At 32.7% G+C, this 23,190-nt stretch overlaps 1 protein-coding gene across 5 annotated transcripts in view; it reads left to right on the top strand.

Annotated features, from left to right (window-relative positions):
* The first annotated feature begins 5,208 nt into the window (after positions 1–5,208).
* Positions 5,209–23,190, top strand: part of LOC127707980 (stress-activated protein kinase JNK-like) — a 31,568-nt gene continuing 13,586 nt past the window's right edge. For 4 of the 5 annotated variants that reach the window (XM_052212760.1, XM_052212757.1, XM_052212758.1 and 1 more), the window contains exons 1-5: positions 5,215–5,339; positions 12,068–12,291; positions 16,125–16,254; positions 18,104–18,162; positions 22,876–23,014. In XM_052212760.1, the coding sequence (XP_052068720.1) occupies positions 12,173–12,291; positions 16,125–16,254; positions 18,104–18,162; positions 22,876–23,014 (447 nt within the window). In that variant the 5' untranslated portion in view covers positions 5,215–5,339; positions 12,068–12,172. Of the gene's footprint in view, positions 5,340–12,067; positions 12,292–16,124; positions 16,255–18,103; positions 18,163–22,875; positions 23,015–23,190 lie in introns of all 5 variants that reach the window. The other variant, XM_052212756.1, reaches the window with a different exon arrangement.

The raw sequence follows: 23,190 nt of genomic DNA, 5'->3' as shown, positions 1-23,190 counted from the left end.
TCAAAATACCTAAAAGATGTACTACGAATTCGATTTAAAGGTATCACAAATATATCAATTGAAAGAAAAGTTTTATCCAGCATGTTATATTAAGTGGCGGATTTACAGGAAACACAGGGGGCACGTGTTCCCCCCCCCCCCCCCAAGTCGGGGTCACCACAAAATTTTTTCTAACATAATTATATTGCTATACTGCATCTGCTAATCTAGATAGGAAATTAAGCCACAGCTTGATTTTACTTCCTAAACTGGCCGTTAATTAACCCCAGCTTCAACATACGTGATTTATGACAACTTATCGATGGGTGTGTAAATACTGACACCTATGTGTAATGTCTATATTCAAAAGCAACTAACGTCACGGTACCCAAATTGCACCGAGTACCCAAATTGCACCTATTCAACATAAACAGCTGAGAAATTCTTAAAAGTTTTCTTTGAGACTAAACAATTTGTATTTTAGTTATAAGACATTATACACGTCTTACAAAATAGGTGAATATATTCAAATATACACTAGACGTTCACAGTTTATATCAACAGATGAAGCTTTCACTGGAAAAGAAAAATGTACAAAAACGCCGCCATGCGACGTTCACAAAAACGTAAAAATGAACAAAAAAAATATGTTACAAGCATCCCTTTAAAAAAAAATGAATAGTGAGCATGTACTAATGCCAAATTGTTCTAAATATTTGAAAAAATAAAACAATACATCTGTTATTTGATTTTTAAGGATGTGAATTTAAGCATGGATGCAATTTGGGTACTCCTCATTACGTAATCATGGATAGTTTGGAGGTCGATTCAAACCCATTTTTCTATGACTCAATAGGGATTAAAAATCAAATTGGTGTACCTATATAATAAAGAAGGATACGGCTACAAAATAAACACAGAATGGAAATTTTTGTCTTTATCATAAAAAAACTTAGGTGAAAAAACTGTCAAAATAGGTGCAATTTGGGTACCGTCACGTTACATGTACATGCTGATTGGAATACGAATATTTTTTTTTTTGGTTTCTAATACAATATTTCAGGATAAAGATCGAAAGTGAAGAGTGAAATCTTCTAAGTGATCAGGAAAGAAATTACCAACTAAAATCGATCTTTAAAGAAATAGTAAAAATATATGTTTAGTATCAAGAATTTTAGTACCGATATAAGAAATGTCGCAAACACTCACATTGTATACGTACGATTTCTAGGGAAATATCTTTTCTCGGAACAGTCTTTATAGGACTTTACTAAATAACAAACGACTTTTTTCAATAACATACAGGAACATTTGTTTTTAAAACTGAATGTCGATTTGTATTCCCCTTATTTTAAATGGAAACTAGCCGAATTTGTTTAAAAAAACCTTCCTCCCTCCACAAAACATGAATGGTCAGTGCCTTGTATATAATCATAAATAAAATGCTGTTGTATTTTTAGAAGACCTACTTTATAACATAATACAGTAATATAAGTATATTTTCTAGTTTCAATTACCATGTATGAGTATATGAACGGGTAAACGTGAATGGGGGTGTGAATGGGAATTACAGCGGATTAGAGAATAGTGGTCAATCAAAGTACTGAAGTACTGAACATCGGATGACCACAAGTTCTTGAGGATGGTCAAAAGCACTTGTCTCAGAAAGAAACAACATATATCTCTCTATCTGAAACTGAGGTTAATGTACAGAGATATATTTTTTTCTGAGACAAGTTCGTGCGTGGATGATGAATAAATGACAGGAAATTCAACTTCACCGTAATAACTATTATATTGTAGTGATACAAATCAGTAAACTGTTATATATTATATTAAAATAACAGTTACATATATATATGATTTGCATCCATTTCATTTTTGTATATCATTCTGTTCTACTATTCTAATAATAGTGCAATGCAAGTGCATGGTGGACACTTTTCTGTAAAAATTCGATTTTTCTAAGATTGGATACGAGTAGGCATTCATATTTTCCCGCAAAAACAATTACAGAGTTACCGGTCCTTGCCGATATTGTCGCAAAACGTTCTTTGAGATATTCTTCCGCATGCTTTAACAAAATTTTTCGGTACGTGTGCATTGATATTATCAATGATTTTTTACTTATATATATATATATCTAACTACAAAACATTTTCATATTATTAACTTATGTTGTAAACAAAAATATTTTTATCAGTATTCATTGAAGAGATGTATTTATATCAAACGATAAGGAATGTTATTTTGCACTCGTTTATGTGCGCATATTTATCATGTTTATAGATCGGTTACAAACCCAAAACTAATTTACATAATGGAAATCTAGGCGATAGCAATACATCGGAATGACCTCAAGGTCATCGCGATGTAAAAATGAAAAAAATGGTTAAAAAAGGGCCCAAAAAATATAGAAACAGATTAAAGGTGTGATGAAATATAAAGAATAGAGAACACTTGGCAGAAAATCAAAGAGTAAAAAGAAATGGTCCAAAAAAATGAAAAGATATAGAAATGAAAATCCGAGCCCTCCCTGAACTTAAGAATATTACAATTCTTTGTGAATTTCTTATCTAAGTTTTCTTTTATTTCTCTGGGGCCTCGGTGGCCGAGTGGTCTAAGAAGTCGAACTACTGTATCACTAGCCTGTCAACACTGAGGTTGTGAGTTCGAATCCCGCACGGGGCAGGTGCATTCGACTCTATGATAATCTTATTGACTAGGATTGTCAGTTTTCCTATCGAAGGTCGGTGGTCCTCTCCGAGCACTGCGGCTTCCTTCACCTATAAAAACTGACCGCCACGAAAAAGCACAATAGTGTTAAGGTGGCGATAAACACCAATCAATCAATCTTTTCCATAGTTTCTGTTGTAAAAAAGGTTGCATTTGAGGAGATATTGGTATGTATCACCAATATCGCCATTTTCACATAAAGGGCAGGTCCAATTTTCTCTTGGCATATTAGACCACCTCCAACATTCGCAATCATTATAAACAAATTAAACCAATTTGATTAAAATTCAGGTCTATCGTAACTCGCTTTACCCTTGTGATCTTTCTATGACGAAATCAGAGATTAACATTCTAATTAGATTGCTTGTGAGCATCGGAGTTAGCCTTCATTCTATTTACAAAAACGATTAAATAAAGAATGACTGTCTTCTTGCAAAGAAGTAATAATCCTTTCTAAAGACTTGTTTTCTTTAGGTAAAGTGTTATCATCTCAGTGCATAATTATATAAATCGCACTTGTGTATACACAAAAATTATTCATCGATTAAGGGGCCAAGGTTGGACCCTTGAAGCACCCCTTTGAAAATATCTAACAAAGTACGTATGTATTCACCAATTTTAATACACTGTTTTCTTTTTGACAAGTAACTATTTAACATATCTAAGGCTGTTTGAGATAAGCAATGTGCTTTAAGTTTCAGTAAAAGTAGATCATGTGGAAGGCAATCAAAAGCATATATTCTTAAGACTTGCTGCATTTTTTTCAGTTTTATTAAGATCTTCAACCATTTTTAAAAGGATTGATTGATATCTAAACCCTGCCTATACCAAGAATGATTGAAGATATTATCAAAATATTCAACAAGCTGTCAATTTCAATGGTATTTTCATTTTTTTTTAGATAGCTGGTAGCAAACTAACTGGTCTGTAATTTCCCTTTTCTCAAGTACTATTCTTGTCGTACCTGCGACATGTATGTCGCGGAAGCGAGGCAAAGCAATTCAGATTCCATCGTCGACGGCGATGGCGTCGGCATCATCAACATTCAGGTTCAGTGTGTTGTAAAAGTTTTTTTTAAACATCAACAACTTTGTCAAATCTTCATAGAATTTGATGAAATTTGGACAGAAGCTTTTATATGATCAAAAGACCAGAAACTCCAAAGCAAAGTTTTGAAATGTTTATTTTCATTTTTCCATATTTTACTGATAAACAAACTTAGTTTTTATTTCTCAATTTTTCAGTGTTTCACTGATAGATGGACTTAGTTTGTTTTACAGTTAACATTTACAGATAGTCTTGGAATAAATCTTTGACACGATACATTTGTAAACCTTAATGGATCAGTTGTAATTAAAATTTGACAGTTCTTAGTAATCTCAAGATCAATAATAAGCATCTGAAGAAAAATTTTTGTTTTTCAATCTGTATTTTACTGATAAATGGACTCAACTTTTTCAGTCACCATTGCACTTTAACACTGACAGCAGCAGATATATATATATATATATAGAGAGAGGTTTGGTAATAACCGGTTTTGCAAAATGTCAATGAAAAGTTCAGTTAGAGAAATTCCATAAAAGAAGCATATAGCTAAGTTATTTTCACGTTTGTACAAAGGCTCAACGTTTACCTTTTAATTGAATTTTAAATTGTTACTACAATTAAAATTGTGCTCTAGCCTTCTGCAGGATACTACAGACAAGGCCGAGAAGTCGAGTTTACATGCATTGTCATAGTGACCGGCAGCTTAGAATATTAAGTTATCATATATCAAGGACTATACACCTTATCGCTATTCCCGCTTGACCCGAGAATCTGTCCCGCTCGAACTTTTGACGTCATACAACAATCACTTTTCCATTGTGGCGTCAGACATTTTCTATTATGACGTCAAATTTTTACGGGAACTTGTGTGATGTCCAGTAATGGCGGACAAATACACCTTATCGCTATTCCCGCTTGACCCGAGAATCTGTCCCGCTTGAACTTTTGACGTCATACAACAATCACTTTTCCATTGTGGCGTCAGATATTTTCTATTATGACGTCAAAATTTTACGGGAACTTTTGTGATGTCCAGTAATGGCGGACAAATAGCGATAAGGTGTATAGCGATAAGGTGTATTTTATATAAACCCGTGATCATAACATATACATTTTAAATTACGTTGGATCTATAGCGACAGTAACGCTGCACTAGATTTTTAATAGATGAATATCCACTGAATATTTGAAGTGAAACTTGCGAAATCGAAAATATTTCACCAGGGCCCAGTTTACTGAAATCGGAGGTGTTAGACCTATTTTATAACCTCATCACTCGATTTGCTTTTAGTATTTGTAATTCAAATCAAAATATATTTTACTTGTCAAAAAGAATGTTCATATTATTGAGCGTTGATGTGTAAAAATTGTAAACAAAATTGTTAAATAATCTGCAAACAAGCATTCTCGTTTATGCGATAATTACATTTACGCAAAATTCGATGACGTTTACAGCGAAATAGTCAACCTTACTCGGTCGATAAATTATTTTGATTCATCACCTGTGTTGAAGAAAAAGAAACTGGATGATCATCTGAAGAAGAACTATAAGAGCATCAAATCAGAAATTATTCCAGGTGAGAATAAAACAAACAAAGGAAGAACTCTCACAACGCTTTACGAAAAGTGGAAATATTTACCATAATTATTTGACATTTGAAACTAGTTCGATATGTTTATATTACAAATGATATATGTACAGTAAACTCTGGTGATTTCGTTCGTCTGGAAGTGTATTTCGCTGACGTTACATTAAATAAACGGACTTTACATAGGACAAACGGAATTAATGACCAGCGTTCTTCATCTCTTATGTACAAATTAAGTACCACATAAGGCATAACGACTTATGATTAGAGAGCATTATTTTGGGTTTTGTGTAGGCACTGGCTATGATTATCTGCAAAAAGTAATGATTGTTACTTCCTAGATTAAACACCGAAATGTAATTCCGAACAGGAAACCAATTTCATACGGAAATAGCAGGCAATAATAATATTTTTTATTGTTACCTGCGAAAATTTTACATTTGCAAATTATAACTTTTGTGTGTATACTTTGTAATGTCTTCATGTCATTGACCCGTATACAATGTTTTACATACATTTGAACATCTTTATGTGTATGAATGGCAAATTATTTATTGAACATAGCAATGATAAATTGAAAGCTCATTTACACATTTTAAGGATTATTTTAGCTTTTTTTTGTGACATTACCTGCACATCAAGTATGTAGCCTTTGGTAGCATTTTTAAAGCCAATATATTTCAGATGGTACCACTCCAAAAACACATCGCAAACTCTATATGCATGTCTTTACCGCCCATTAAACAGTTCCATTCTGGCTATGTCCTTCTGCTCCATCTTGTTTCTTTTTTAGCATTTTCCAAAACTCATTGGAAAATACTTTTTGATCCGATTGTTCTCGTTGAGCAATTTCATTAGAAATTTCTCTACTGGAACAAATTGTTCCTCTGAGGTTATGAACAGCAATCATCCAACAATTTAATTGATACATTATGTCAGTCTGTGCGTACGTACATCCGTACGTCAGTACGTCCCAAAATTGGTTTCCGTTCTCTAACTTAAGTTTGCCTCAACCAAATGTTATCAAACTTATACACAATGCTTACCACAAAACACAGATCAAGTTTGAATTTTGGTAGCGTCACTTTAACCGTTCTAGAGTTATGCCCCTTTATAAATGGAAAAATTGCAAAATTTTTAGTTTCCACTCTATCTCTAACTTAAGTTTTACTCAACCAAATGTTATGAAACTTATACACAATGCTTATTACCACAATACACAGATCAAGTTTGAATTTTGGTGGCTTCACTTTTACTGTTCTAGAGTTATGCCCCTTTACAAATGGAAAATTTGCAAAATTTTTCTTTTTTTTCTAAAAATATCAATGATGTCATTGTTCAAGTAATTTTTAAAATTGGAGTTATCTTCCTTTGTCCAGTTGAATCAACTACAATCAATGCTTTATACAATGCAATGTTTAATTTCGCCTTCCACTGATAAAACACAGATCAAGTTGAATTTGGGTAGTGTCACTTTAACCATTATTGAGTTATGCCCCTTTATAAATCGAAAAATTGCAAAATTTTTAGTTTCTGTTCTGTAACTTAAGTTTGCCCCAACCAAACATGAAACCTATACACAATACTTATCACCACAAAACTTAGATCAAGTACAAATTTGGGTAGCGTCACTTTTATTGTTCTTGAGTTATGTCCCTTTATAATGTTGTATGCAAGCGGGGGCATCATCTGTGTCCATGGGGACACATTCTCCATTTATTACATCATAATTTTCTTGTGTTGATTGCTTGGAAATCAAACAACTGTCTTCGAATTTAGCCACAAGTCCGACGTCCATGGCTTGTAAATTTTATTGGGGACTTGTTAATATTCTGTTATGACTAGTCTGACTGGCTTATGGAAAATTTTAACCTGGGGGACTAGTATATATTGTGAAATCACCGGTCCGCTGTGTATTTGTATTTTGTCACTGTCCGCGTACCTAAAAATCTAGTCGTTTTTAACAGACAGGGCTTATCCTGTATTCTGTATTCTTATCCTGGTATCCAGGTGAACTGTTCCTTTACTCTTTATAATGAGGCCGCTTGAACTTATCGATTAAGGTATTGAAGATAAATACATTTTGTATCGGCTTCTTTGATTAGTCAATATCTAAATGTTGACAAACATGGCATTATGGCATTGTTTTTGAAGTGTATGAATGGTGCCCAGCCGGGAAAGCCAATTAAAAGACCGGCATCAACTGAAAACAGACATATTTCAAAGCGCAAATATAATAAGGGGTTAGAGAACGTAATTTTCTCGATATTTGGAGCAAGGACAGACCGTGGTTGTATTTACAAGAGATTGATTTAATAAATGAAGAAAACATATATATTGTGTTAAATATTGGGGACTTGTGGCTAAATTCGAAGACTGAAAGTTCTCAGATATACCGGGTATGTGTGTGGGTGGGTGGCTCAGTGGTTAAGACCATTGGCTACAGTACTGAAGGTCCTGGGTTCAATTCTGAGTCTGGGCATTGGAAATTTCATTACATTAGAAGGGTGATTTGCACCCTCCCACACACATCTCTGGTACCTAGACAGGAGTTTAAACTAACATGGGTACTTTGGGGGCCTTTGTAGGTAAAAGTGGCCCCTGACTTTGACCTGAGATCAATCTGTCTTCTGTTTTTCTGTTTCCGAAGAGGAGTCCGGTATGTACTCAGAGTACTTTGGCTTCCTCCACCATAATAACAGACTTACTGGTGTCCTAACACTCCCTTGGTGTTGGGTTGGGGATTGTCCGTGGTGGTATTTGTATATAAGTTAGTGCCACATCTCCATTAATCGTGATAGGGAGTGTACACGGATTCCACTGTACCCTCGCAGCTCTCTAGGGGTGCTTTGCTTTTTGTACTATAATACTAATCCTATTGAATTTATATTTATATTTAGTATCTTCCAAACATGACTCTCAAAGCTCTCAGAATGCAGGAATTTGCATCTCACTTTTCAAAAAAATTTTGGGGGCATGCCCACAAACCCCCCTCGCTAGTTCGGGGGGATGGTAATTTGGGGTGGGGGGGACTTATAGAATTTTCAAGGGACTTGTAAAATCTTATCAACCACAAGTCCCCCTGCCTTGTAGGTTAAAAAGTTTATTGTGAAGACTGAAACAAGTTTTTATACGACTGCAAAAAATTTTGCGTTCGTATATTGGTATCACGTCGTCAGCATCATCCGAAGACATTTGGTTTCCAGACAATAACTTGAGTGAATGAAAATAGAAATCTATGAAATTTAAACACAAAGTTTATAACCACAAAAGGTAAGTTGGGATTGATTTTGGGGGTTATAGTCCGAACAGTTTAGGAATAAGGGGCCAAAAAGGGGCCCAAATAAGCATTTTTCTAGTTTCCAGACAATAACTTGTGGAACGGTGTATGGATCTCTCTGAAATTATACTACAAGTTTCAATTCCACAAAGGGATGTTAGGATTGGCTTTGGGGGGTTATGGCTCAAACCATTCATAGGAATTAGGGGCAAAAAAGGGGGGAAACCAAGGGTTTCCTGGTTAATGGACTATTAAAAAAAAGTACAATGTTATGTTTGGATTACCTCCCTTACACTGCTTTTAAATTATGTATAAAGAAATGTTGTATTGTCTTGAGGTGATTAGCTGTCATTTATTTGAGAAAAAAAAATTGTGGCGGGGGGGGAGGACAATTTTTTCTCATTTCAGATTTCAGAAATTAAAAAGAAAATTCAAATATATTTTTTTTTTTTTAAAAGGGGAAAGGGGGGGGGGGGGAGGGGGGTCAATTCGCAACAGCATAGTGTATTGCACAAATGCAAAACAAAAGGGGGGGTAAATGTTGTTTTTTTTTGGGGGGGGGGGGGGGGGGGTCATTGTCAATTCGCAGCAGCATAGTGTATTGCACAAAAGCATAAAATTGAATATAAATTCAAATCATATAACCAATTCTAAGTTCTTTGACTACAGTTATTCTGTGTGAGAAACCTATTATGTTTCAAATATTTAGTTACAATCCAAATTCAGACCTGTATCAAGTGCGAATATTGTGTCCATTTTTGCCCCAACTGTTCAGGGTTGGACCTCTGCGGTCGTATCCAGCTGCGCTCGGCGAAGCAATTTATTTTTTTTTTATCTGTGCAACAATAACTGCAGGTAACAATAAAAAAATGATGTTATTGTTACCTGCAATGCCACATGAAATTGGGTTCCTGTCCGGAAATACATTTCAGCAATTAGTCTCGGAGGTCACAATTATTTCTTATTGTTACTTTTTGTGGGTAAGGGTAGCCAGTACCTTTTTTTTTTTTTTTTTGGAAAAGATGGCTTGTTAGTCATCCTTCATGTATTCCCTATACAACTGGTTCAATTTTATGCATACTGAGTCTATTCAGGTTACAATTTTGTTTTGCTGCAGCAAACTTGAGTGTGCTGTTTCTGGTTGTCGAAGTGCTGTCTCTGGCAGTCAAAAGTTGTGTGAATAGGTCAGTTAAGACGAGCCAATAATGGTACATTGTAAGTGACAAGACACCGTTATTTGGTACATGTATGCAGATGTATTAGCATTGTCATTTCCCATTTCCATGGAGATTATTTGGCCCTGCACCTTCATTCATGTGTCATTGACATTTTTTTTGTATAATTTATATGTTAAAGTACATGCAGGGTTTCCTCTGGGTCAATTACTTTTTTCGCTGCTCTCAATTTTTTTTTGTCAACTCACATTAACATATTTTTCTAACAAGAAAAATTCATGTTGCAGCATTAATTGTTGTCTCATTTATATAGATAATTATAATTCTACATATCTTTTTTATATTCTTTATTGTAATAAATGAACACTCAATCAGAACAAAAATTTCTAGAACTAAATAGATATACTGTAAAACTTCTAGAAACACGGGATTCATCATTAATCAGTTTATTGTCTAGTTAAAGGACAAAGAATAAAATAAGATATTTGTGTTACTTTTGAACACTTTCTTTAAAACAATAGTTTTCTTGTCGGAACCATCGTTAAAACTAAAAGTTGAGACGTGAAACTATGCATAAAACAGGTGTGCCGCTGAAACGATTGTGAAGTACCCTCTTCAAAACAATTATTGTTATCAAAGTTGAAAAAACAATCATTCAGTTGAAACTTGGCGCCAATTTACCACACATTTTCATTAAACAATATAATTAAAACAAGGAATTATTTGAATCTGGAATAATTTTGAATTCTGGAAAATTGATTAGAAATGTATGATGAAAACTTACCCAACTAAATAGGGTTAGCCATGCACGCATGGCTAAGGTTAATTTTACTTTCACTATCATTTCAGTATGAACTAACTAACCCCCCTTAGCCATGCGCGCATGGCTAACCCTATTTAGTTGGGTTAGTTTTCATCATAAATTTCTCATCAATTTTCCAGAATTAAAAATTATTCCAGATTCAAATAATTCCTTGTTTTAACACCTTTATTAATTAGGCCATTGTTGCAGATTGCTATCAATTGCAATTAGCTGATTATTGATTTTTTGACAAAATCGACAGTTCAAGGTGAAATCCGAGTATTGTAAAATGGTAAATATCAGAGAAACCTGAAACAAAATTAAAAATATGGACGAAGTTGAACATTCATGACATTATACTTCTTTCGCCAATCATGACTTTTAATCGACATAAATATATTTTTTTCCCAAATGCAAAAATGGCGACCACCAGGCCATAAAAAAGAATACGTTTGTTTGCCCTAACCCTACCTACCCAGAAAATAGCTGCCTACTCAAAATCTTTTATTGTCCTGATGTGAAAAAGTTTTTTTTTTAATCACATAGGCATGAAGACTAAAAAACGTCTTACACTTCAATTTCTCTTTGCCGAAAAAAAAGAAAATGCCTACCTACCTACCCACTGTCTCTACCTTTTTTACATGCAGGTGAGACATATCTCTGTGTCAACAGTTCTTTTGCTTTATAATATGAGGCAGACCTGTACTAAATATCAAAATTATATTTTATGAAGGGCAAACACCTAAGCCTGTTTCATTAAAGGATAATACTTTGGTGGTCAGTAGTTTTAGTGAATCAAACTGTCAATACATGTATATATTTTTTGTAGCCTCTGTAAGTTACAGCATTATATATTACGCATGTGTACCTATCATCATCCCGTGGTTTTGTAGGCCAAGGAATAAGATAATCATCAAAATAAATGTTGCTCCATGCGATGGTAAGCCTTTTAGGCTGGTTCCCATAAACATATTAGTCCTTTTTCTTATATTTTAAAATAATCTATCACTTTATAGTTATCAATATATATGTAGCAGCAGCAAAGTATATCTAATTTTCAATGTTGACATTCATTTCTTTTTAATAAGTAAACATGCTAAGCCCTTGCATAGCCCATCCCAGTTAAGGGTTAAATTAAAGTTTGCATGAATAATATATAAGGATTCAAATAAGTTGAATTATCGACTTGCAAGTGAATAATACATCATCAATGTTTCTGAGCTTATTTCGACGAAATTGAACTAAAATTGACTGCTCATACCGAAATATTATGTCACAACTGGATTTTATTAAATGTTTAAAACCAAAAACTAGCTTATGCTCCTTTAAGTTAGTCTTCTTCTTATCTTTTGCCTTAAGCTTTAGGTCAGTAATTTTATATATTAAGAATGCAGGAAACCCACTGTGTACATGCTGTAGATTAGTAGTTTTAACTGAATACAATTTTTTTCTTTTACAGCCAAAAGAAAAAGTTGTGATACGGTCTAAAAAGCATTTTAAATATTTTTGTGAAGAAGTAAACTATTACTTGTATGAACTATGGAAATGAACTAAAGAGAAAACCATGAATAATTCTGTTCAACCCAAGTTTTACACTGTAGAGGTTGGCGACTCTACATTTACAATACTTGACAGATACCATAGCCTGAAACCAATAGGATCTGGAGCACAAGGAATTGTGTGGTAAGCCTTAACTATGTGTTTTTATTCTACGCCTATAATAGAAGGAGGAATTTGTTTTTCCAGTCTTTTTGTACATATATGTTTGTTTGTCCGTTCTTCTGTCCTATGTCAGATAAAAGCTTTTGGTTAAGGTAGTTTACCATGAAATTGTAGTCACACGTTCAACTTGAAACTTAAAATACATGTTTATTATATATATGACATTTTAAAACATATACATGTATGCCAAATTAAAATTCAGATTTTGCGAAAGAAATGTGATAGTGGTAGTGGGGCAGGTGTCATATATACACATTCACTTGTTTTTTAACCGGATTTACGAAGTAAAAATCGGTTATTGATTTGGGGATGTACAGTGGGCTGGTGGGCATATGGGCGGGCGGCTGCCAAACAGTGTCCATGCATTTACTCATGAACCGTTCAACCAAAGCTTTTCAAATTTTTATATGTTGTTACTGATGACAAAATGGAGGTCAAGTTCGATATTGACGATTATCACTTTCACCGTTAAGGAGTTATTGTTCTTGAAAGATTGAAAAATGGTGTTTCCAGTCGTGTCCATGCTTTAATTCGTGAACCGTTCAACCACAGCTTTTAAAATTTTAATATGTTGTTACTGATGTCAAAATGGTGGTCAAGTTCAATATTGATGATTTTCACTTTTATCGTTCAGGAGTTGGGGTTCTTAAGATTGAAAAATGGTGATTCCAGTCATGTCGGTGCTGTTACTCATGAACTGTTTAACCAAAGCTTTTCAAATTTTAATATGTTGTTACTGATGACAAAATGGAGGTCAAGTTCAGTATTGATGATTGTCACTTTTACCGTTCAGGGGTTATGGTCCTTGTGATATTGAAAATGCCAGGACAAATAAATGTTAAAAAATCTGGTTTGCTGTCACTCTGACAGCCTCTTGTTTTGTTATGTGATAGTGCTAGTGGGGCAGGTGTCAAATGGACACATACACTTGTTTTTTTGTTACGTGATAGTGCTAGTGGGGCAGGTGTCATATGGACATGTACACTTGTTTTTTGTTATTTTTAAATTTACTTAATGGTTAGATAATAACATGAAATCTTTGACTTTGATTTGACCAAAATTTTCATATTTTTGCATAGTTTTAACTTGTTTAAACATATTTTCACATAGTTTTAACTTGTTTAAACATATTTTTAAGAATTAGACACAAATTTAGCAATAGTCTCTCTGTAACTGAGAAACATGTTTCTGTCATTGTAGGAATAGTAGAATTATTACCAAATAAATTTTTAAGTGAACTGCTGTTTCTAGCTCTAAGTAAATTCTTTAAAACATAAATGTATTGACATATTATATTCCTTAATAGCACACTGCTGAGTTAAGTTTTAAAATGAGGACTGGATGAAAATTGGTTGAAAGAATTATGCCATTTTAAAACATTCAGTGATTCATGAATTGATGGTAACCCACTTTATATTGTTGCTATACATTTAATTCAAGCGAGCTATAACAACAACAACAACAACAATACTTTATTTTAAGAGGGTTACACAGTTAGCTATATAACTAATCTTCCCTGAGGCCCTCATCATAGAAAAAGCATAAACAAAAAATGCAAATATATACATGGCATACATTAGTATAAAAGTCAAGTATGAACATAATGTTCAATACAACTTAGTAAAAATGTTATGAAAAAATAGAATAAGTTATCAAATAGTATTGTCAACCTTTTTGTCTGAAGTTGGGTTATGTGATCATCTATCATCACTTTGAATCCATCTGCATCATCTCTCAAACCATAGAACCTTTAAACTGAAAATACCCCAACCAAATCTGTTTTAAGGGATGTATAAAATGTACAACATCAAATTTATAATATTTTCCCTATGATCAAACATAGCCTTGTAAAGAACTCTCATCACTATCCCTATGATAAAAAATAGCCTTGTAAAGAACACTCAACGCTATGTAATACACATGGAAATCACATTGTAACATACTTATCAAAAACCTTCTCACAGATTGCATGGAGCGGATTGATATTTTACATGAATGGCCCACATAGAATTTATAATTATAATCTGAAATCCAAGATGGCTACATATATGTATATGTAAGCCTCAAATCTATGTCCTTTCCGCAAATCTATGTCCTTTTTAATATTGCGTCATAGACGTTCCAAATTTATGTCCTTTATTGTCTCAAATCTATGTCTTTTATTGTCTCAAATCTATGTCCTGTATTGTCTCAAATCTATGTCATTTATTAAATCAAATCTATAGCCATTTTTGTCACAAATCTATGTCCTTTATCGAAATGTGGTGACGTAAGACATAGCAAGACGTAATCAAGTAAAAACATATGTGTAGTTTCATTCTTGAAGGCACATTAATAAAGTAACATGTATGCTCTGCTCGTTATGCCAATAATTTGTACACAGAATTATGTTGTGGTTGTTGAATGTTGATGTCATGGTACACAATGGATTTTAAAAAAATACATAGATTCGAAACCGGAATAGTTTCACCAGAAAAAAACCTTTTTCAAGAAGATAGTGGCACAAAATGTCGTTGCTAAACCGGCAATAAATTATACCCTAAACATTTTTATGTGGTACCTATATATTGAAACATTGAACAAATAGGTGCATGTGTTTACAGATTACGATACAGAATATGTTCAATTCATTGTTGAAGGCCATACACGTATCTTTAGTTGCTTGTATACAGATGCCATTTTGTCTGAGGTTGTTTATTAACTTATATTTCGTATTTGTTATCAATATGTAATGAATAAAGGGAAGTAACGATAACTACTACAGAACAATTAAACAATGGATCAAGAAAAGCAAACAATTTGAAAATGTTGTAGTTTTTCAATAAAATGTAAATCGTACAATAATTACACACGCATGTAAAATTGTTAAACACATACATGCAGAACACATCCCAACTTAACATTGAGTTATGGGAAATAACTTAAGAAAACATAAAAGTATCTTTTTTAACGGACATAGATTAGCTATTGACGTCACGATGGGGCACAGATTTGAGAAACGGACACGGATTTGAGGCCGTACACAGATCTGAGGTTTACATATATATATATACCACAATAGGATATTTATAGTTTTTCATAGGATCATGTGAAATAAAATCCAGGAGAATATAGTTCTAAATAGACCAGATACAATTTATGATTATTCTTATCTGAAAGCCAAAATGGCTACGATTGTGGTATGTGCAGACTGACATGAAGTTTCATAGTACATGTACCATATCACAACATGCATGTCACCATCTGCTACTACACATGTATGTACTAAAAACAATAATAAAAAAAAAACTAAATCCACTTGATTTTCTAAAGAGTCAATATCAATTTAGCAGTTTTTCATAGATTTACATGGGAAATATATGTAATATTTAAAGGTTTGCTTTTAGAAATAAATTTTAGTATAAATGCACAATTCTTTCATTCAGTAAATGTTTTTAGCTTTACATGTTTCAAATTAGAAATTCAGGCTTTTTGAAGCCACGAGTTATTCTTTTACAAAATGTTTGGTCAGAATCTACAGAGGGAAAATGTTCTCCCCAACAACTTCAGATAGCACCTTGATGTTTAAAATAACACTGATTCCTGAAATTATAGCACCACAATTATAATATTATTCTATTATAAAATCTGTTCAGATACCACTTTGGTACCACCATAAAATCGTGGGGTAGAACACTGAGGTCCATTTTTATTTTAACATGTTTATTTAAAAGTCCTTTCAAACATATATTCATGTGATAAGGCAGTTAACATTGATCTTCACAAATCTTTGAAGTTTTAAAATATGTTTCCAGTGCTGCTTGTGATACTGTCACTCAGACAAATGTTGCCATAAAGAAACTGAGCCGACCCTTCCAAAATGTAACTCATGCCAAGAGAGCATACAGAGAGTTTGTCCTCATGGATTTAGTTAACCATAAGAATGTAAGTTTCTTATATACATTGTAAATACCGTGAAAGTACTTTTATTTGTGGGTATCAATTTTCGTGGTTTGAGCAAAAGTTACATGTTCGTTGGTTCTTAAATTCATGGATTTTAGTTTTTTGAGGGAAAAAAATCGTGAAGAATTTGAAACCATCAGAAACGAAGATTCTTTATAATAGTCATTTGTTGTTTTATAATGATTTGTGGACATTGCAAAATAAGGTGTTCATCTTCACTAACTTGTTTGTCTTTCATAACTGACAACATTCAACAAATTTGAAATAAAATAATTACTTTCGGAAATAAGCTGGTTCATCTATGCTTACAAATTGTCTCGATTGAAAGAAATTGCAAAGTAAACATTTGAATTGTTGCACACGTGTAATCAGAAGTGATGACACTAATTAACCCGAGATCAAAGGATCAACAGATTAAAGATCATCAAAGGTGTTAATTGGGCAAAAAACATGTCACTTAAAGAAAACGGTTACATAAACAAATGCTATAAATGTACTCTGAATTGTTGAATGAATTCTTATGAAAAGCAAGCCTAAAATGAAATTATTTTTTTCCGTATGAGAATTATGAGGAGATAAAATGATTACTTCATCATAGCATATCATCACCAGAAATCGACTTTCATCGATCAAAAATATTTCTTTATGAGAATTTAAAGGTTAAAGTCCTACAGTTTATGTTTTTTAAAGATTAAATGGTAAAATCCTGCCTGCAGTTGTATATAGTTCATAGTGCGTTTGCTGATATTCGATGTATTCTCTAGTTTATATGCCCGTATCCATGTAGTTGACATGCTCCTACATGGGGATCTTACTGTGCCTTGATTTGGACAACAGTTGCTATATTTCGTTGGACACTAAAATTTGTGGATAAAGCCATCCACGAAAACCACAAAAATTTGTACCCCACGAATAAAAGTACTTTGACAGTATATAGATTTAAATGTAAGCATTCTGTAGAAACTAGGGTCTACTCAGTATACAAATGTAATCAATTATACAACTAACATGTTTATATAGACTGTACATGTGCTTTCATAATAAAGTTGACAAGTAAAATATAGGTTTTCTGTTACAAATCATTTCTTATTGGTTTTGTTTATCTAGAAAGATTTTAGTTTAATTACCATGTACTCTTCGAGATTTAGTAAATTTTAAATGTTATTTTTTTTTTCTTGCAATGCATACTGTACATTTGTATAAACTTTGTTAGGCATTAAAAAACTACATTCAGTGACAAAAAGCAAAAATGGAAATTGTACTATTTATTTTATATTGAAATAGTTTTTGTGCATTAAACAATTTTTTGTGACATGTGATCTCTGATTGACAGAGAAATCTGTATCAAATGAACATATATACAACAAAATTAGAAGTGCACTCTGTACATTTGTATACATTACAAGGTTATCTTCCATCACTAGTTACATTACCTACTGAACTGAAGTTGATATTTGTGGTACACTCATGACACATAGATACAAATGTTATTGAGTAAATACTACAGTGCTGTTACTGATGTAAGTCCCTGACAGAGACAAGATTATTTCATGCACTAAGACACTGTGCTGGAATTTCTTTTGTTCATTTTAAGTGACTCGTACCAAATGAACCCTGTAACAGAATATTTTTGGTGCAGTTGCATAATTTTAATTGACTGCAGAGAAGAATGCAAAAACATGAAAAAAGAGAATGAAATTAAGGAAGAACAAAACAGTTTTAACTAGATTATAGAATAGATCTATAATGAGAAATTAAATATATATATGCATGCACAATAATCTATTGCCAAGTTTAACATATTGATAACAAATTGATATTTGTATTTTAGATTATTGGTTTGTTAAATGTTTTCACACCTCAAAAGTCATTAGAAGAATTCCAAGATGTGTAAGTTTTGTTTCAGAACAATTGTATTTAATTTGTAAATTCATGTCTTATAGAATTTAATTATATTTTATTGTTGTGCACTCTCATCTCTGAATCACCTGAACTTTTCACAGTGCCAAGAATTCAAAAGAGAAAACTCAATATCTGTTTATTCCATTTTTATACGACTGCAAAAAATTTTTGCTGTCGTATATTGGTATGACGTTGGCGTCGTCGTCGTCGTCGTCCGAAGACACATTGGTTTTCGCACTCTAACTTTAGTTTAAGTGAATGGATCTCTTTGAAATTTTACCATAAGGTTCAATACCACAAAAGGAAGGTGGGGATTGCTTTTGGGGGTTATGGTACCAACAGTTAAGGAATTGGGGGCCAAAAAGGGGCCAAAAATAAGCATTTTCTAGTTTCCAGACAATAACTGTGGAACGGTGTATGGATCTCTCTGAAATTATACTACAAGTTTCCATACCACAAAGGGATGGTTAGGATTTGCTTTGGGGGGTTATGGCTCAAACCGTTTAGGAATTAGGGGCAAAAAAGGGGGAAAAACAAGGTTGTCCTGGTTAATGGACAAATACTTTAGTACAAAACATAATTTAAAGCAGTGTAAGGGAGATAAATCAAATACATCATTGAAATTATCTCACTTACACTGCTTTTAAATTATGTATAAAGTAATGGTTAATGAACAATTAAGATAATTTAAAACAGTGTAAGGGAGGTAATCCAAATACAACGTTCTGGTTACTTCCCTTACACTGCTTTTAAATTGTGTTTAAAGAAATGCATATTTATAAAGGAAGACCAGTAAAAATATCTGCAAATGTTGCATCTTTTTTTTTTACAAAAAAATCCATATGAAAGATTTGACACTATATTTTAAATTCTATTATAAAATAGATTAAGTTAGCACTATGGTAAATTTAAATGGGTAATTATGGTTGCAAACTCCATTGGAAATTTGATTGAGATTATGACCATATCTTGAGGGAAAGAATTTTTTGGGGGAAAAAAGGGGGGGGGTTAAAAGAAATTGTGGGGGGTCAATTTTTTCTCATTTCAGATGTCAGAAATTAAAAAGAATTATTCTTCAAATATTTTTTTTTTTTCAAATTTCAAATATTGAAAAATTTCAAGAAGTAATATTTAATTGCACAGTATGGCGCATTAGATTTGTAAAATCTTTGACCACATTTATTTATTTGTTATGCCGAATCTAACCGTGTATTTAGATTTTTAATTTTGGGTCCAGTTTTCAAATTGGTCTACATTAAGGTCCAAAGGGTCCAAAATTAAACTTTGTTTGATTTTAACAAAAATTGAATATATGGGGTTCTTTGATATGCTGAATCTAAACATGTATTTAAATTTTTGATTTTTGGCCCAGTTTTCAAGTTTGTCCAAATTGGGGTCCAAATTTAAACTTTGTTTGATTTTAACAAAAATTGAATATATGGGGTTCTTTGATATTCTGAATCTAACCATGTATTTAGATTTTTTATTTGTGGACCCCGCTATCAAATTGGTTCATATTGAGGTCAAAAGGGTCCAAAATTAAACTTCGTTTGATTTCATAAAAAATTGAATTATTGGGGTTCTTTGATATGCCAAATCTAACCGTGTATTTAGATTTTTAATTTTGGGTCCTGTTTTTTAAATTTGTCTACATTAAAGTCCAAAGGGTCCAAAATTAAACTTAGTTTGATTTTAACAAAAATTGAATTCTTGGGGTTCTTTGATATGCTGAATCTAAACATGTGTTTAGATTTTTGATTATGGGCCCAGTTTTCAAGTTGGTCCAAGTTGGGGTCTAAAATTAAACTGTTTTTTGTTTGATTTCAACAAAAATTGAATATATGGGGTTCTTTGATATGCTGAATCTAAACATGTATTTAGATTTTAGATTTTTGGCCCAGTTTTCAAGTTGGTCCAAATTGGGGTCCAAAATTAAACTTTTTTTTATTTCAACAAAAATTGAATATATGGGGTTCTTTGATATGCTGAATCTAACCATGTATTTAGATTTTATTTTTTATTTGTGGGCCCCGCTATCAAATTGGTTCATATTGAGGTCAAAAGGGTCCAAAATTAAACTTGGTTTGATTTCATCAAAAATTGAATTATTGGGGTTCTTTGATATTCCAAATCTAACCGTGTATTTAGATTTTTAATTTTGGGTCCCGTTTTTTAAATTGGTCTACATTAAGGTCCAAAGGGTCCAAAATTGAACTTAGTTCGATTTTAACAAAAAATGAATTCTTGGGGTTCTTTGATATGCTGAATCTAAACATGTGTTTAGATTTTTGATTATGGGCCCAGTTTTCAAGTTTGTCCAAGTTGGGGTCCAAAATTAAACTTTGTTTGATTTCAACAAAAATTGAATATATGGGGTTCTTTGATATGCTGAATCTAACCATGTATTTTGATTTTGGACATTGGACCATAATAGGTAAATTAAAAAAATTCAAGTTCTTAGACCACATTCTTTCTGTGTCAGAAACCTATGCTGTGTCAAATATTTAATCACAATCCAAATTCAGAGCTGTATCAAGCTTGAATGTTGTGTCCATACTTGCCTCAACTGTTCAGGGTTCGACCTCTGCGGTCGTATCAAGCTGCGCCCAGCGAAGCATTTTATTGTAAATAGACAAAAAAATATGCTGTTAGTGAGTTCAAGGCTTCTGCCTTGGAACAGGCACTTACTTGACCTTATAGTGGTATGATCTTCAACAAGAGATTTTAAATCTGATGCCTCGTGTAAAGAGAGTGCCACGCTCTTTGCACATTAAGAACCCTTGCAACAACTCTTTGAGGGGTCCGTAGGTGGCCTGTTGTAAGGCTAAATTTGGGTCCCTATCCAATATACCCTCATTTTCCCGTGGCAGTCTAAAATTTTCCTGACCTTCATCCCGGACTGCCTCTATTACAGGACCTACCTATTGTATTTATTGTTGATTTGTTCTCGTCTTGAGCATGCATGAAATATTTGCCATTGGATGTTAAGCAACCAACAATCAATCAACAAGAGATTTTTTTTTAAGAAACACTTTGTAAGTTTCAAAAATGTCAGAACAAACCGAGTAAACATATATAAAAACAGCTCAAAAGTGATATAGAATGTAGGTAAAAGAAGTTCCCTTATCATGGTTGTGGCCTATAATCTATTTCTTGTATGAAGAGATATTTCTTGTATCACACTGCAGGAAGTGTGATTGATACAAAAACTGTGTTAATTTGATTGGCTTATACAGCATCATGAGACGATATTATGACATTTCCATTGGCTATTCGTAAGTTCATTGATGACTTTCAAAGGTTAAGACGATGTACATTTCGCCCATGGCAACCCACATATGTGATTTCTTCAAAAATACACAAAACACTCACACTTTTCACCTGAAAATCTTCTTTTTGGCACATTTTATTACATTCTGAGGCATATAAAAAAATTTAAAATGTCTGATGTTAAACAGATAGTAGCTACATTTTTCATTAAAATTATTCCAGATCACATGAAAACAAATCGTGACATGTTCAAATCGTTATTGTCCAAGATATCTTTATTAATTTAAGGGCAGTGATCTCCCAACTTAGCAAAAATTAAAAATCAACTTCATACAATTTAATATTATTCTTCCTGTGTATCCTTCATGATGGCCCCAATTCAATTCACAAACACATGTATATATTGTCGGCATTGTTTGAGAACGTTGGGTTTGAATAATATGCAGGCTTTTGTTACATTTTGCCATTTACATAATTTGATAAATGGTGTCAAAAATGTACGTTTGATTTAAAGAAATTATCAAATACATTAGAAAACAAAATGCACATGTTCATATCTATTTATATCTGGGTCATTTCACTCGCTGTGTAGGGAAAGTTTGGGAAGTAAATCTGATGCATAATTATTGAGATGAAAAGGCACGCAACATGATATTAATTATCAATTATTAACACTTCTGTAGTTTATGTAAACATTCCAGCAATCTTCATGTGAAATTTTAGTACATATCTTTGATTTTACCAGCTTTAAAACTTGGTCATAATTTTATCAAAATGGTAACTACTATCCCTTTAAAGTTAGATCCCAGAACAGGACATATGAAGTCATACAGGTATGTGCAAAAGACTAGATCAACAATTCACAGAATTTTTCATTTTACACAATAAGAAGGTTCACCAGAAGAAAAATAGGTTTAACAACTCGTGAGAATTGGATATCGCTTGATATCAACTCACTTTATTTAATTTGAATAGTAATAATAAACTTGCCAAAGACTCGTTTATAATTATATTAAAATTAAATAACTCGATTTAATATCAAGCAATAACCAATTCTCACTCATTATGAAACCTATAACTATTAATTTATTTACTTTTGTACATTGCCTTTTTTGTGTAATACAGATTATTATGAAAATGTTTGTGAAACAATAAGAAATACTTGCTTTTCTGTAGACAGTAACTACACAAAAACCAAAAGAAAATAGAAACGATAAAAATTTTGTTTTGAGGTATGCCCCCTTTTGAAATGAAAAAAAAGGGATTAACTGACTTGTAAGTAGTTCCAAAACGATTTTGATAAAGCTGATATTATTTCTCTATTGAGTACAAAAACAAATGAAAACGAAAGTTAAGGTCCTAGGAAATATCAATTATGTGAACATTTGCATTATCATTATAGTTGATATTTCTGCCTTCTTTGTTTAACAGATATCTTGTGATGGAATTAATGGATGCCAATTTGTGCCAAGTGATTAACATGGACCTAGACCATGATAGAATGTCCTACTTGTTGTACCAGATACTGTGTGGTATCAAACATCTTCATTCTGCTGGTATTATTCATAGGGTAACTATAATGTATTACTAATAAGAAGTATTATAAAACGGACAGCATAATACAATTATATTGGATGCATTTAGACAAACCCTTATACATAAAAAAAAAAAAAATCATAATAAGATACCTTATATTTTATGTCAAAATAGTCTGACCATCGATCAAAAGCTCTACCAAATTCAGGC

This window comes from Mytilus californianus, unplaced genomic scaffold (assembly GCF_021869535.1).
Source record: "Mytilus californianus isolate M0D057914Y unplaced genomic scaffold, xbMytCali1.0.p SCAF_7, whole genome shotgun sequence".
NCBI lineage: Eukaryota > Metazoa > Mollusca > Bivalvia > Mytilida > Mytilidae > Mytilus > Mytilus californianus.
This window is presented reverse-complemented; position numbering and strand designations above follow the sequence as displayed.